This window comes from Lissotriton helveticus, chromosome 5_1 (assembly GCF_964261635.1).
Source record: "Lissotriton helveticus chromosome 5_1, aLisHel1.1, whole genome shotgun sequence".
NCBI classification, from domain to species: Eukaryota; Metazoa; Chordata; class Amphibia; order Caudata; family Salamandridae; genus Lissotriton; species Lissotriton helveticus.
The window spans coordinates 60378583-60396111 of NC_136065.1; the positions used below are offsets into that span (position 1 = coordinate 60378583).

The 17529-nt window shown below is 44.6% G+C and overlaps 1 protein-coding gene across 1 annotated transcript in view; it reads right to left on the reverse strand.

The window, feature by feature from the left end:
• Positions 1-17189, reverse strand: part of LOC144752949 (butyrophilin subfamily 1 member A1-like) — a 232858-nt gene extending 215669 nt beyond the window's left edge. The window contains exons 1-2 of the mRNA XM_078640759.1: positions 16776-17189; positions 7264-7542 (exon numbers count right to left, since the gene is read on the reverse strand). Of these exons, the coding sequence (XP_078496885.1) occupies positions 7264-7542; positions 16776-17178 (682 nt within the window). The 5' untranslated portion in view covers positions 17179-17189. The remainder of the gene's footprint in view (positions 1-7263; positions 7543-16775) is intronic.
• Between the last annotated feature and the right edge of the window lie 340 nt (positions 17190-17529).

Below are 17529 nucleotides of genomic sequence, written 5' to 3' on the forward strand. Positions count from 1 at the left end.
GTAAAGACAGTTGATCTTGACCTGGCTTAAGATACACTTGTGTCTCTGCTTGGGTGTTCAGCTGACGTTGATTTCCAAATAAACCAAGCTTTAACCTTACCTGATGTCAGCCTTCTTTATGACACTCTGGAGGGTCAAAATAAAGCACAGGCTAAACCCTAGTGCGTCCAACTCTCCCAGAGACGTGCCCAGCACACTCTGTCAAAGGCCTTCACAGCATTTATTGCAGCCACTGCCAAAGGGACCGAATATGTAGCAGCCGGATCAATGGAGCCAATGAGCTGGCGAGTGAGCCCATGAATCTGGCCTTCAAGGACAGAGCCCTTCTGATCAGGGCGAAATAACTCAAGGGCTAGTTTGGCAAATCTACTGCCCAAAATGCTGGAAAAAATGTATAATTTGCATTTAGTAACATAATTAGCCAATCTGAGTCTGTGTTTTTGGGATCCTTGGCAGGTTTTAAAATGAACACTAAAGTGGTTTCCCTCCATGAGTCTTCGATCCAGGCATTCTTCAAATAAATAGAGTTAAACAATTTCTTGCAGATAGGTATGACCACTTCCTTCAATAGCTGATAAAGCTCTGAGGGTAGCATCCGTGCCCGACGCCTTCCTATTTGTAGAATGCTTCAAGTGCTCTCAGATTTCTGCCTCAGTAATCTGAGCCTCAAGGGAATATTTTCCCAACTACGTAAGTAGTATATGTTCTATCATTGGGTTATTTTCTATGAATTATTTTCTAGGTTTGCTTTTTCTTCAATTTATCTAACTTAGAATTATTTCTATTCAAAGTGCTTTTTGTTTCCTGTTGCCATGGTGTGGAAATTCCACAATCCAAGGTTAGACCTCTGGGGAATTTGTCCAGACCGGTTGCATGTACTGTGCTGGAATAAAATAAACATCTTTTTTATATACAAAGCTTGCTACGAGCTCCAGCACAGGAACAATTTGTCTTCAAGGCTAAAGAACATTTTGGAACTTGTTTTAACTATTTTAACCTGCCTGGTTTGTGCCTATGGAATGCCACTGTACTGTCTCTGTACACCACGTCTAACACTTGTATTTACCAAAATTTGTCATTATAATTTTCTTACTTGCCCTGCACTGTCATGTTCATGGAGAGCGGTTGGTAATTTAAAAAAAAATTCTTACTGCGTGAAGCTTTTACGAGCCACTGTGCATGCTCTCCTCTTGTTGAGACGAAGCTTTTACGAGCCACTGTGCGTGCTCTCCTCTTGTTGAGACGAAGCTTTTACGAGCCACTGTGCGTGCTCTCCTCTTGTTGAGACAAAGCTTTTACGAGCCACTGTGCGTGCTCTCCTCTTGTTGAGGCGAAGCTTTTACGAGCCACTGTGCGTGCTCTCCTCTTGTTGAGAAGAAGCTTTTACGAGCCACTGTGCGTGCTCTCCTTTTGTTGAGACAAAGCTTTTACGAGCCACTGTGCGTGCTCTCCTCTTGTTAAGACAAAGCTTTTACGAGCCACTGTGCGTGCTCTCCTATTGTTGAGACGAAGCTTTTACGAGCCACTGTGCGTGCTCTCCTCTTGTTGAGACAAAGCTTTCACGAGCCACTGGTTGTGTTCTCCTCTTGTTGAGACATTATAATAACGTTATACGTTCTGTGCATGTGCATCGCAATGTGACCGACTCACACAAAGGACTTGCTCTATGCCGGTGCATTTCTTTCTCTTCCTGCTGTTGACGCTGCTGCCTTTTCATGATTTACGGCAGTCACCCACGTAATTGTGGAAATCATTACGGAAAGTGAATATTTTTACTAGAAAAAATACCAAGTAAGCACTAATTTTGTTGGAATTGCACTCATTTTTGGGGAATAGCAAATTAACATATTTGTACAAAAGGAATTGTAATATTCACTGTGGCAGAGATTAGTTTTGGCACCATTTACTTTCACATTTCTCCTGAAGCCCGAAGCCAGGAGAATATAGTTGGATACTATATTGTGGCACTGATTTGTTTTGGCACTACATTTTCACAGTTTTCCGTAGGAAATACAATATATATTTTAGAAAACTGTAACAAACAATATTTTCTCTTTAGCATTGTGAATATTTTATCCTCAGCATTGTGATATATTTTTTTGTCACCTTGCAATTTGACCCTCCTCCTAAATTTCTTCAAACGAAAGGAGAAACTCCCATACCATGGACTAGGTGGAAGGAAGATTTTCTTACTTACCTCAAAGGCATTGACAGTGAAAGACTGTCTGCTGAAAGGAAAAAAATCTTTCTTACATTGTTTAGGTTTGGAAGGTCAAGTTGTTTTTAGAGCCCTTCCACAAACTGATGATAGTGGAGACAGGAATATATTTGAGGATGCTATGGCTTGCATAGAAATCAGATTCAAACCTTCTTCTAGTGATTATGTGTTTTATGCAGGGACCTCAGAAATTCTGGTGTTGTGAGTTTTGGCAGAGGTAAAGTTTCCTATATCAAACAGGATGATGTGGATGACAGAGTGAATGAATGTAGGCGGGATGTTGTAGTCTATTACGGATGTTGGAGATGAGGGCGACAGCCCCATTGTCTCAAACCACCAAAGTGCTGGGTACGTATTTTAGGTTTGGAAATAGAGCTTATGGCAGATGTTGGTCCTCCCTTGATTATAATTACCAAGGATTCTTTCCTTGATCCCTTCAAAGGCATTCTGGGTCTCAAGGATTTTAAGGAATCGGCCATTGTTGCAAAGGCTTTTGGTGGTTCAAGGATTGACATGGAGGGGTATGAGGAAGTTGATATAGAATTCAAGGGACGCATTGCTCATATTAAATTACATGTTGCAGTCAAGGGTTATACATGATACATGTGGCGATCTTGCAATACGTGAAGAAATACTGGGCACCCCAGAGAGAGGAGCCCCGATGCACAAATGACTCAAATCACTGTATTACATGGGGCAGGGACGTCGCCTCATCAAATGGTTATAAGTGGGAGTACGGACACATGCTGCGGTGCCTCTCGATGACCTACAAGTTAAATAGGTGGAGCATGCAGGGCGGGAGATAACAGTCAGAGAATGGGCAGACATATCGGAACACCCTGAAAAAGTGACCAGGAACGCAAAGTTTAAATTTATACAATGCATGATACTATATAGGGCCTACCTTACACCACTGCGCCTTCAGAGGATGGAACCAAATATGCAACATCACTGCCCTAGATGCCTGGCAGAAGCAGATTTAGCTCACATGTTATGGGCATGTCCGCGCCTGATACGGTTCTGAGGAGAGGTCATCCACCACGTAGAAACAGCCACACACCTGTGTATTGAGCTCTAATTATGGAGTGCCTGTTCGGTCTCTGGAAACGTCCAGCCTCCTTTAAAGTCCAGCTCAGTTTCCTCGACCTTGCAGTCATCCTGGCAAAAAGGTCCATAACTAAGAGATGGAAGTCGGCAAAACCTCCAGCAACCTACACCTGGCACAGCAAAATGTTGCGCTGGGGTTGGGCTGAAAGTGGAGCCATACGCCGGGAGGAGGCCCAGGGAAGAATCAGATATCCATGGAGTGGGATGTAATGCTGGAAGCCTTCAAAGGCACATCTAGCACCCTGAAAACACAGTAGATCATCTTAGTGAAATGGCAAACAAGACCACAGTGCATAAGATGACTGGGCTGGGGACACAATTAGAATAGCCTGTAGTTTCATGCAAATGTCACAGGATGGAAACAACTATTCAATAGGGAAAATATTGTTAGAATGTTAGTGGATGGGGGGGCGGGGGTTAGTTAGTTTACATTAGTTAGAAGTTTGCCTATATTTTAAATAGCCGTACCACTAGGGTAACTCTATGTAAATGTATTCCAACCGCCATTTGTTCAGATTAAATGAATGTTTCCTGTACACTATAGACAGAAAATTGTACATCATCAAACATGATGAGAAATAATGTAAACACTGTTCAATTGTAACCCTTTGTATTGGATGTAACTGGAAAACCAATAAAGTGTGTTTAAAAAAATATATGTTGCAGTTAAGGGTGTAAATGTGCTGGGTTGGAGGGATCAATGAAGTTTGGGGATTGTTCTCAACCCTAGGAATTGTGATCCTGTGTTACTGGAGTCAGAAGGAGAAGATAAAGGCTGCGATATTAATGAAGACAAAAGAAGTGCTGCCAGTGCCATCGTATATTTGTTTCCGAAAGTATTTTCTGGGAAACTAGGGAGACTCAATAATTTCAGACACATGATAAAAGTGAAAAAGGGAGCTTTACCTGTCAAGCAGAAGGTTAGAGGTGGGCCTGTGTGTGTGTGAGGGAATGCCTTAAAACATTATTACAAAATCTTATTGATGATGACATAATAGAAGAAGTGGAGTCACCGTTTTGGCGTGGAAGGCTGATAAAGTGTAAGGCTCTGTCTGAACTTGAGGGCATTAAATGCCAATTTGGTGGTGGACTGCCACCCCTTACCAAACATAAATGAATTTGTTTGCATGCACATTAGATTTGTGATCCGCTTATCACCAAATTACTTTGACTGATAACTCCAAAGATTTCACTGCTTTTATTACACCACAGGGGTTGTTTCAATATAAGAGAATGCCTTTCGGTTTGGCCTCTGCGGCATCCGTTTTTCAGAGGGCAATGTATCATATATTGTTAAATGCTTTCAGGATGATTTTCTGGTGTTTTCTCCAAACCATGAAGAGCATTTGGGTCATGTGATGAAAGTTTACAAATACTTAGAGTTAAATAGTCTAACTCTTAAAGAGAACAAGTGCAAGATGTTTTGCAAATCTGTTGAATATCTAGGTCATACTCTCTCTGGAGATCGTTTAGTTCCTAAAATATGCTTAGTAGAAGCCATTGTGAAAGCCCCAGCTCCAGATAACAAGGAAAAACTGTAATCCTTTGCTGGGCTATCCAAATATTATAGCAATTTCATCAAGGATTTTGCCACAAAAATGGAACCTCTCAGAGAACTTACCACACACAAATCTGAGTTTCGTTGGACGCAGAAACAACAAGATGTGTCCCAACAAATCATATATGCGATTGTAAAAGCCCCCACATTGAAACTGTTTTGTATGAACAAGGTATGCCTAGTAACGGTTGATGCTAGTCTATGTGGGTTAGGTGGCGTGCTATCTCAGAAGTGTGGTAAAGAGTGGTGTGTTGCCTTTGTCTCGGGCTCTCTCAGTGATACTGAAAGAAGATACTCTGTCATTGAGAGAGAACATTTGGGTTGCGTGTGGGGTATTGAGCATTTTCGCCATGTCCTATGGGGAAGCAGGTTTGATCTTAGGACAGACCACAAACCTCTTGTGTCAATTCTGGTGCCTTGTGGTGGATGGAACGCTACAGCCAGAATAAGTAGACTCATACCTAGATTACAGGAATATAATTTCAGTGTGGAGTATGTTTCGGGAAAGTATAATGTTACAGCTGACTATCTCTCCCGCCTACCGTGTCCATGTGAAGAGAAGATGGAAATGAGGTAGGATGTTGAGATGATCACGTCTAGTGATTATGTTTCAAAATAATTTGCAGTCATTTCTGAAGAAGAGTGGAGAAAGAGTGTGGCTGCAGATAGCAAATGGAATTTACTTAAAGATGTTATCCTTAAAGGATGGCCCAAAAGTAAAGAGGTTCCTGATGAAGGAAGCCTTTTCTGCAAGTATTCAGTGAGTGGGAAGTGGAGGGTGAATTAATTTTCAAGGATAGGAAATGTGTACCTCCTGAGTCCATGCAAGATGAAATCCTTAGACTTGCACATGAGGGACATCCAAGTATGTCTTCTATAAAAAAGATTGATGAGATCTAGTTTCTGGTGGCCCAGTATAAACAAGATGGTCGACAGGACTGTGAGAGAATGTACTGAGTGTGTCAACAGCGATAAGATGTTGAAGCCTTTTCCCGCTCCTTTGAAACCTGTGCCATGGCCGAAATGTCCGTGGCAGAAAGTAGCGTTTGATATCTGTGGGCCATTTTATAGTTTACCGTAAGAAGCTCGTTTTGCTATGGTGATTATCGATTACCACTCTAAGTGGCCAGAGGTTAAGTTTGTTGCTCGGGCCACTTCACAAACTATTACTGAGTTTTCAGGGAGATCTTTGCTCGAGAAGGGAGTCCTGAAGTACTAATGACAGAAAACAGTGTGCAATCAAAGTCATGTGAAATGGAAGAATTATTGCAACTGTGTGGCATTAAACATTGCACCACTGCTCTTTATGAACCACAAGGCAATGGCCAGGTTGAAAGGTTCATCCGAGTCCTTAAGGATGGTGCAGAATTGGCCAGAAAATCAGGTAAAGAGTGGAAAGTTGCTCTGAGGGAGAGGCTCTGGATGTATCACATCACCCCTCATTCTGTCACTGGACTCAGCCCTTTTCGGCTGTTGAAGGGAGAGAGAGCCCGCGTCCAAACTCTGTCCGTGGTGGATAAAGATTTTTTTGGGGATATTATGAATGTTGATATGCAAAATATTTCTCTTAAAGTCCAAAAGAAACAGGAGAAAATGAAAGACATTTATGATGCCAAATGGAAAGTGAGAGTACCCACTTTTGTGGTGGGGGATTGGGTGAGAATACACAAACCTGGTGTCAGCACAAATGGAACTTCTAAGTGTGGTCCTGCCATTAGAGTTGTGGAGGTTAGTATGGGTAGTGTTGTGACCCAGGATGGTAGGGTGTGGAATGTAAGACGGGTTGGTAAGTCTCGCACTGCACTCAATGAAGGAAACTCTAAACACTTTGTTGAAGAAAAGGATCGGAGCATTTTTAAAACAAATTTTCAAAATAACACTGATGTTAAGCAATCTCATGGAAATATTCTGAATTCGGCTGACAGACCTGTAGGTTTGGAGTCCGTTGCTTCCAGGTTTAAAGCAAGTGGGAGAAGTGCAAAACCACCAGTAAGAATGAAAGATATATTTTAATGCATTGTGTGCCAAAATGTGTTATATTCTATGACTTATTTTCTAGGTTTACTGTTTCTCTAATTTATTTAGCTTAGAATTAGTTCTATTCAAAGTGCTTGTTGTTTCCTGCCACCATGGTGTGGAAATTCCACAATCCAAGGGTAGACCTCTGGGGAGATTGTGCAGAGTGATTGCATGGACTGTGCTGGAATAAAATAAACATCTTTTTTATATACAACGTTTTCCTGGAGTGGATTGTGGAGAGAATACTACACATTGCTACTCAAATAAATGTTTCTGGTTGAAATGTTATGGTTGCATTGATAAAATAAACACATATACATGTCCTGTGCTTTCACGATACGTAGTCGGGTCAGATTCTCACCTCCGATTCGAAGCGTTGACTCCTTCCACTGGCTCAGTACGGGGTTTCCAATGCAGCAGGACAGGGCGCTGGGATGACCATTAAATACATAAGTGGCCTTAACGTGAAACTGGAGTTTGCCATCCACAGCCTTCACTTCAGTGGATGAGGACATGTTGTTCCCATGGTCATCTTTCCACTTTGCTTCTGGCTCAGGAAACCACCCTGAAGATTCACACACAACCGCGATTCCTCCATCTTGTAAGTCTTCCAGGTAGATGTGCGGCTTGGACCCCAGAGCTGGAAATGAATCAACAGGCGAGTGAAGGTTAGCTGTGAACTTTGCAGTATTGTAGTGAGCGGCAAAAGATTCGGTATGAGTGCCTAAAGGGGTACTCACGGCATTGATGTTCATTGGCAAATATGCATTCTGGGTAATAACACTGTATGTAGTAGCACTGACATCCCCTGCTGTGCATCAGCAGCCTTTGTACAGCCCCCCCTCAAGAGTGTATTCTCATGATTCCCAAGTTTAACTAACCCCCTCTTTTAACTAGTCCTTTTCTAAAACTTGACACACGTTTTAGTCCCAAGCCCAAGAACTGCAAGTGTGTAGTAACCAAGACAGAATCCTTTTCCAGTGAGGGAAACACAATAAGCAACCAAACTGGCATTACCAGATTAACACTGCCCATGTGAGCCGGGCCAACCAGCTTCATACTCTCTACCTGAAGGTGGCAAGTAGAGATGAAAAGTCTTATACCAGAGCATTACCGAATTAATTGTAGTTTTGCATAATTTGCCATAATTACTAACCCAGCTCCTTAGATGAGTCCACTCTAATGGGTTCTCCTGCTTCCTAAAGCAAGATCTAAGCTATAAAAATGTAAAAAAACAATGCTTTGATGCAGGGCAAACAGCTTTCAGGGGCTTGGGACTGGTTACTGGTGATGCAGAGCCAGAGCAACACAGAATGGAAGCAACAGGGGCGGTCGCAGTTGCTGGTTATATTGAGATGCGGGTTGAGGTCAATGACAACCAAGATGTGAAGAAAGAACCTATGTGGAATCCATGACTGACCTGGTGGGGTTACAAAAGAAGGGTCATTGCTTCAGTTTTAGAGCTGCTGGACAGACAGAGGCCAAACCAAGAAAGGAAAAGAGAAATCAGATATTCAGATATTCTAGCTAACACCCTCATAAGTTGGTCTTGTAATATCTAGAGGCTGATTTAGAGTTTGGCAGGTAGGGTACTTCATTGCAAGAGCAATGGAGTCCCTCTCAGCCAAACTGATAGACCGCACTCCTGATGTACAGACGGGCGGACCTCAAGTATGTCAGCATCGAAGACTTCTCTGTATCCGTCATTAACACTGCGCCAGAATCAAGGTTTGGCAGAGAGGGTACTCCATCGCAATGGTGACGGATGACACTCTCCACCAAAAGGAAGGTTGGTCCACCTGATTTACAGATGGGCAGACCACAAGTGTGTCTGTGATAGAGACTACTCTGTCTCAGTCACGGTTATACTCCTAAGTCTAAAAGGAAATCCCCTTTGGGTAAATGTTACACACCAAGCATCAATTGGCCACAATACTCTTTACACACCAGTCAGATGAACAAGGAGGATATGTAATCAATACAAGATAAAACCAAAAAAGTAAAAAGTACATATTTATTCAAGAAATCTTTAAAAACATAAACATCACAATATATAATATTGTCATCAAATTCTTGTGGTCTAGACTCTTTTCCTAACACAAGCAACACATCTTTTTAATTTAAGAAGACAATAACAATATTAATAAAGCCAAACAATTCATTACATATGACATTCACGAAAAAACTAAATAAAAACTCAACACAATTGGCAATATAATAAGGAAACAATAAATTCCTATTTATAGAGAGAGGCTACAATAGTCAAACATAGATCAATTATAGGTTTTAGAGTTTTCACATCATCATTCAATATAATTGTCTCTTAAGACTTAGCGTAGTTTCCACTCTCAGGAGAATCGACGTGTTTCGGTGGGCAATTAATCTATAGCCAACAGCTTCTTCAGGAAAACAATATTTATTCCCAATTACCACATTAAAATCTGTCAATCTTGGGGCGGAAAAACACCTCCAAAGATAAAGGTAACCTGAGATATAGGATGGCCAATATCTATATTCAGCATGCTATTGTCGCACCATTTTTTTCTTCGGAGAGGTCACAACCAATCTGGCATGCCGAGGCCCTTTTCACGAGATAACATGTAGAACTTAAAACATAGTATGTACAGAGAAGCACGCGGTCCAAATCACTTCCACGTTTGAAATAATGACCGTAAGGTTACGCGGTCTGAAAAAGTCCCGCCTTACAATGACTGCCGATTGGACAGCAATCTGCTTCTATGATGATAACGGTCACGGGGCATACGCCTCCGGATGTAATCATAATCAATTAATAGATTCTACGTTTTTTGTGAATGTCATATGTAATGAATTGTTTTGCTTGATTAATATTGTTATTGTCTTCTTAAACTAAAAAGGTTTTTTGCTTGTGTTAGGAAAAGACCACAAGAATTTGATGACAATATTATATATTGTGTTTTTTATATTTTTAAAGATTTCTTGAATAAATTTGTACTGTTTACTTTTTTGGTTTTATCTTGTATTGATTACATTTCCTCCTTGTTCATCTGAGTGGTGTGTAAAGAGTATTGTGGCAAGTTGATGCTTGGTGTGTAACATTTACCCAAAGGGGATTTCCTTTTAGACTTTGGTCTTTGTCGGTACCCTACCCCTTTGGCTGTTGGGTCCCTCTCTCTTTGTTTAGAGAACTGTTATACTCCTAGCCAATGGAGTAATGGCCGCCAGAGAATTGGCCATTGGACTACTTTCTTGATTTGGAGTTGGATGTCGAATGGCCGGTTTTTACTCTCCCTTGCTGCGATCATAAACATTTCAAAAAGGGAGGTGGTGATGGACAGAGTATCTGAATTAAGCAGACCACTCCTACCCAGTCAAAAGATCAGGGCTTGATCTATCGCCGTTTTTTAGCTCACTGCACCATCCCAGTTCAGAACCTGGCTACATGCAAATTAGTCTGGCCCTGGCCCAGTGCATCATGGGAACAGGGCAGACCAAACTACCAAGCCAATTCTTTACTGGAAAGGAAACAAGATTCCGGGGACCGGTTTCTGGCATTGCAGCCGTCTTCGGCCCGGCTTGCTTGAATCCTGATGGTGCAGTGAGCAAGGGACTCACATCTGAGCATACCCTTCCACACTTGTGGTGGCTAAAACGATTCAAAAAGGGGGGTGGTGATGGACAGAGTTTCTGAATTAAGCAGAACACTCCTACCCAGTCAAAAGATCAGGGCTTGATCCATCACCGTTTTTTAGCTCACTGCACCATCCCTGTTCAGAACCTGGCTACATGCAAATTAGTCTGGCCCTGGCCCAGTGCATCATGGGAACAGGGCAGACCAAACTACCAAGCCAATTCTTTACTGGAAAGGAAACAAGCTTCCGGGGACCGGTTTCTGGCATTGCAGCCGTCTTCGGCCCGGCTTGCTTGAATCCTGATGGTGCAGTAAGCAAGGGACTCACATCTGAGCATACCCTTCCACACTTGTGGTGGCTAAAACGATTCAAAAAGGGGGGTGGTGATGGACAGAGTATCTGAATTAGGCAGAACACTCCTACCCAGTCAAAAGATCAGGGTTTGATCCATCACCGTTTTTTAGCTCACTGCACCATCCCAGTTCAGAACCTGGCTACATGCAAATTAGTCTGGCCCTAGCCCAGTGCATCATGGGAACAGGGTAGACCAAACTACCAAGCCAATTCTTTACTGGAAAGGAAACAAGCTTCCGGGGACCGGTTTCTGGCATTGCAGCCGTCTTTGGCCCGGCTTGCTTGAATCCTGATGGTGCAGTGAGCAAGGGACTCACATCTGAGCATACCCTTCCACACTTGTGGTGGCTAAAACGATTCAAAAAGGGGGTGGTGATGGACAGAGTCTCTGAATTAAGCAGAACACTCCACCCAGTCAAAAGATCAGGGCTTGATCCATCACCGTTTTTTAGCTCACTGCACCATCCCAGTTCAGAACCTGGCTACATGCAAATTAGTCTGGCCACCACATGGGGCACAGGGTCAGCGCTGATTTGCATATCGCCATTGTCTAACCCAGGGTGGTGTGGAGTGGAAAAACGATGGATTTGGGCCCAGATCTTTTGACTGGGGTGAATGTGTGACATTGATCCACATTCTGTCCATCACTGTTGTGTTTGCAATTACCGCTCTAAGTGTACTGGGGATGCTCAGACGTGAGTCCCAGGCACTCCACACCACTGGAGTCAAGCTAGCCGGGCTGATGAGAGGTGTTACCTCGAAACCGGGCCGGTCCTCGGATGCTTGTTTCCGTTCTGGGAAGGACATGGCTTTTGTAGTTCGGACTGGACTGTTCCCATGGGGCACAGGGTCAGCGCTGATTTGCATATCGCCATTGTCTAACCCAGGGTGGTGTGGAGTGGAAAAACGATGGATTAGGGCCCAGATCTTTTGACTGGGGTGAATGTGTGACATTGATCCACATTCTGTCCATCACTGTTGTGTTTGCAATTACCGCTCTAAGTGTACTGGGGATGCTCAGACGTGAGTCCCAGGCACTCCACACCACTGGAGTCAAGCTAGCCGGGCTGATGAGAGGTGTTACCTCGAAACCGGGCCGGTCCTCGGATGCTTGTTTCCGTTCTGGGAAGGACATGGCTTTTGTAGTTCGGACTGGACTGTTCCCATGGGGCACAGGGTCAGCGCTGATTTGCATATCGCCATTGTCTAACCCAGGGAGGTGTGGAGTGGAAAAACGATGGATTTGGGCCCAGATCTTTTGACTGGGGTGAATGTGTGACATTGATCCACATTCTGTCCATCACTGTTGTGTTTGCAATTACCGCTCTAAGTGTACTGGGGATGCTCAGACGTGAGTCCCAGGCACTCCACACCACTGGAGTCAAGCTAGCCGGGCTGATGAGAGGTGTTACCTCGAAACCGGGCCGGTCCTCGGATGCTTGTTTCCGTTCTGGGAAGGACATGGCTTTTGTAGTTCGGACTGGACTGTTCCCATGGGGCACAGGGTCAGCGCTGATTTGCATATCGCCATTGTCTAACCCAGGGTGGTGTGGAGTGGAAAAACGATGGATTTGGGCCCAGATCTTTTGACTGGGGTGAATGTGTGACATTGATCCACATTCTGTCCATCACTGTTGTGTTTGCAATTACCACTCTAAGTGTACTGGGGATGCTCAGACGTGAGTCCCAGGCACTCCACACCACTGGAGTCAAGCTAGCCGGGCTGATGAGAGGTGTTACCTCGAAACCGGGCCGGTCCTCGGATGCTTGTTTCCATTCTGGGAAGGACATGGCTTTTGTAGTTCGGACTGGACTGTTTCCATGGGGCAGAGGGTCAGCGCTGATTTGCATATCGCCATTGTCTAACCCAGGGTGGTGTGGAGTGGAAAAACGATGGATTTGGGCCCAGATCTTTTGACTGGGGTGAATGTGTGACATTGATCCACATTCTGCCCATCACTGTTGTGTTTGCAATTACCGCTCTAAGTGTACTGGGGATGCTCAGACGTGAGTCCCAGGCACTCCACACCACTGGAGTCAAGCTAGCCGGGCTGATGAGAGGTGTTACCTCGAAACCGGGCCGGTCCTCGGATGCTTGTTTCCGTTCTGGGAAGGACATGGCTTTTGTAGTTCGGACTGGACTGTTCCCATGGGGCACAGGGTCAGCGCTGATTTGCATATCGCCATTGTCTAACCCAGGGTGGTGTGGAGTGGAAAAACGATGGATTTGGGCCCAGATCTTTTGACTGGGGTGAATGTGTGACATTGATCCACATTCTGTCCATCACTGTTGTGTTGGTAATCATTCTAGCAGCAGCATGTAGTGTTGTTTTGATTGGTGCCAAGTTCGATTTTGTGATGCCTGTTAGGATTGCGTTCCCATAGTCTAGTCTTGACAGTACCAGAGATTGAGTGGCCAGTTTGAGATCCTTGTTAGGAATGTAGGGTTTGATGTTGTTCAACAGTCTGAGGTTAAAGAAAACAGCTTTGGCTGCATTCTTGATGTGTTTTACCATGTTTAGTTTGGGGTCTATGATGATGCCAAGAGATTTAACAGAGTCGGCTAGAGTAAGATTTCCTTTAAGCGCATCGATTGCTTTTAGTCATTCGGTGATTTGAGGGTTGTCTTCCTTGTTCGAGATGAGGAGTGTCTCAGTTTTGTCTGGATTCAGTTTCAAGTGATTGTTTGTCAGCCACTGTTGAACATCTTTCAGGACATCATTTAGTCCATGTATGTCAGTGAGAGAGGAAGTTTCCAGATAGATTTGTGTATCATCCGAGTAGAGATGAAAGCGGATGTTGGCTTTTCTGAGTAGCTTGGAGAGTGGTTCCATATAGATGTTAAAAAGCTGAGGCGAGAGCACTGAACCTTGGGGGCCGCCCTTATTGACCTGTTGGATTTCGGAGGTGAACTTCTTGATTTTTATTATTTGTGTTAGGTTGTGTATGAATGAGGAGAACCATTTGAGAAGTACTTCGCCGAGGCCAGCTCTTTCTTGAAGAGCCTTGGTGAGGAGTTTGTGATCCACCGTATCGAATGCTGCAGAAAGGTCAAGGAGAATGAGGAGGCTGCATTTGCCTGAATCCAGAGATCCGTGGATATCGTCTATGATATTCAGCATCGCTGTTTCTGTGCTGCATCCTTGTCTGAAGCCGGACTGGAGGGGGTCTAGGAGATTGATGTTGTCCAGATGATGAGTCAGTTGCAGGAGTACACAGCGTTCCAATGTTTTGGCTGGTAGAGGGAGGTTAGATATAGGTCTGAAGTTGTTCAGGTCTGTTGAGTCAAGACCTGGTTTTTTCAGCAGGGGGGTAACTTGCCCAATTTGTAGGCAGTCAGGGACCACTCCGTTTTTTAGGGAGCTGTTTATGATGTTGCCCCATATAGGTGCAAGAGAGTGTTTCATTTTCATGATTAGTGAGGGAGGGATGGGGTCAGATATGAGCTGATGGTTTGGAGGACGAGAGCAGCAAAATTATCTCTGCGTCTGGGACTGGGCAGAAGCAAAGCCATGGGGTGCTCAATGAGCCGGGGGAGAGAGCCTGAGGAGCAGTCGAACTGGTCTTCTTGGGGTGTGAATTGTTGGGGTCAAGTGAAAGTTCAATTTTTGTGATCTTTTCGTTGTAGAAGTGGGCAAAATTGTCGCAAAGATCTTTGGACGCTAGCACAGACGAAGACAGTGGTTTGGACGTTTGTTGCCTGATGATGTTGTAAAGTTCCTTCGGTCTATCTTTGGCTTTGTCAGTGCCTCGCAGAAGAAGCTGGATTTTTTGTTTTTGATGTGGTTGTTGTATTTCCTTCGGGCTGCTTTCAGTTGATCACGAAGGATGGCCGTTGGGTTGTTTCTCCACTTTCTTTCCTTGGCTCTTAGAGTTCTCCTTTCTGCGTTGAGGTCAGCGTTGAACCACGTTCTGGAAGGGATAACTCTGCTTCTTTTGAGCTTTAGTGGCGCAAGTTTGTCGAGTAAGGACACTAGCTCGGAGTTGTAGCAGTTGATGAGCTCGTTGGTGGAAAGGTGCGCTTCGTTGGCCGGAAGAAGAGAGCTTAACTGATCATCCAGGATATCCAGGCGTATTTGAGAGAGATTTCTTGTCCATTTGGGGGAGTCTTGGGGGGGGTTTATGTGAGGTAATGGGGTGATTGATATGAAAGAGGATCATGTGGTGGTCTGACCAGTCAACGGGAAGAATGTGGTTGATCGTGATTGATTTCTTTTGTGAGATGATAGCATCCAGTGTGGCTCCTTTGTAGTGGGTCTCCTCGGTGCAATGTTGTTGCAGGTTGTTATCATGAAGGAGGCTAGATAGCGATTGGATTAGGGGATTGTGTGTCTCATTCCAGCAAAGATTCAGAGCCCCAAGAATTAGGTTCTTGGAGTCGCTGACTGCGCCTTGTGCAATCAGGTCGGAAAGTTGTTCTCCAAAAGGGTTGTTTTTACCTGGGGGGTGGTAGAGCAGGTGACACCGTAAAGAGTCTTTGTCATTGGTCTTGATGATGGTGAATAGGCATTCGAATGAATCGTAGTCAAAAGAGGTGGTTTCCGAGATGTCCAGGCTGTCCTTGTGGATGATAGCCACCCCTCCTCCCCTATGCTCTATCCTGTCTTTGGTAATGAGGGAGAAGCCGGGTGGTACCAGCAAGTCAAGGCAGGGAGGGGATATCTTATTTAGCCAGGTCTCTGTGAGGAACGCAATGTTAATATCGTGAGTGAGGATGGCTTCAGCTAGTTCTGTTGCATGCAGTGAGGCCGATCTACAGTTGATTAGCAAGCAATTGTAGACTTGTTCCTGATTGCTGGCCGATTTATCTTTGATATCCCTTGGTATGGCGGTGAGGACCGGGTATCTCTGAGGTTTAGTGCTGGGAGGGACTTTCCGGTGACCTGTGATTACTTGGATTTTGGATTTGGGAGAATCTAAGGTGGGGGTATTGTATGTGGCGGCTAGTAGGGCTGCTTCGCTGTCTGACATAGGTGCTGCTGATCTTAAAGGCCTTGAAGTCAAGTGTTTTGTGTCTGATAGGGAGTTTGGAGGAGTGTGGGAAGGAGTATGAGTCTTGGACCTAGGGAAGGGGTCTCTGTTTTTTGCAGTCTGCTGTAGGCAGGATTCCGAGATCTTGAGGGGAGGATAGTGAAGCTGGGTACTAGAGGTTTCTGTGGGACTAGGAGAGCTGTTAGCGTTGCCGAAGTGAGCCGTCAGCGGGGGGCATTTGGAGGTCTACGGGCTATACCTAGGTTAGAAAGGATCTCAAGTAGGCCCTGGGTGATTGTGACAATCTGGTTTTCAAGAGCCGCAAAGCGTTGTGACACAGAGTTGAGGGAGGGGATGGGGGTATCTGGGGTAGCGCCAGGTGTGTTGTGGTTCGGGTTGGGGGGTTGAGGGGTCCGGGGAGAGGATGGGGGAAGGGGAGGGGAAGGTGCAGGGGAGGACTTTGAGTGACTGTGAGCTGGGATGAGGCTCGTGGGATCAGGTTGTGGGATCAGGTTGAGGGATCAGGGGAGAAGGCAGGGGAAGGGGAGGGGAAGGGACAGGGGAGGGCTTTGAGTGACTGAGCAGGGATGAGACTCGAGGGGAGGAGGGTTACTGAAGACGGAGGACGGAGGACGGGGAGTGGAAGGGACAGGGGGAGGCTTTGAGTGACTGTGAGTTGGGATGAAGTTCGTGGGGCGTGAGGTTCCTGGAGGCGAGGAAGTATTGTCAGTAGGGGGATGAAGGTGGATGTAACTGGGGGGGTGTGGCTGTTGGAAGAGGGGATTGAAGGAGGGGTTGGAATATTGCTGCATATTCTAAGACAGGCCATTTCTCTTCCTTTTATCTACACCTCCCTGAGAAGTTTCTGAGATGCCGAATATGCTTGAACAGGGTGATCATAACAATATTTTAAGGATGAAATGTACATGTGACTGACCTGCCACCATTAGCTCCACTGCTGCTTCTTCATAGAAGGATCCTGTATCATAGAAACATGTGTACCAGCCGCTGTCATACTGTTGAACATTGTGTACCATCAAGGACACGCGGCCGGCTTTGATGCCATCTTTAATAAGAGTTGTCCTGCCTCTGTACTCTTCCATCTGATATTGATACTGGTCCTCTCTGTTCCGATACAAGTGGACAAGGTTCTGGTATTTGTCTTTAAACCACCTTATAGTCATGTTCTCTGCATTGATCTGCGGTGACAGGTGGCATGGTAACACTGCATCTTCACCAGGAGGGATGACCAGGGGCTGGTCCAGTCCAATGACCGAAAATCTCACTGAGAAAAATAAAAAGAAAAAAAGAAATATATGGAATGAAAAGAGAAGAAACATGCAGCAGGAAATATACAAAGTGTAAATTGGAGCATAATACTCAAGTATGTTGCAGATTCTCCCTGCTGGTGTCCTATATGAAGTACAGACTGATGGGCCTTTGTTAGTATCATGAGGTAAGGTAGGGTAAGTTATTTTTTATAGAACCCCTTTAAGTCAAACATAGACGACAACCCTCACTAAGAACATAGGTCAAATTATTCTATACTATAGGCATGAGTTAAGAGTTTGAATGGCTAGCTCTCCATCTAGTCATGAAACTTCACTTCAACAGCCTGGGAAAAATCCATAGCGTTTGTTCTGAGAAATTAAGTGTTTCCATCAAAGCTGCTCTATCTTCCTTCACCTAAG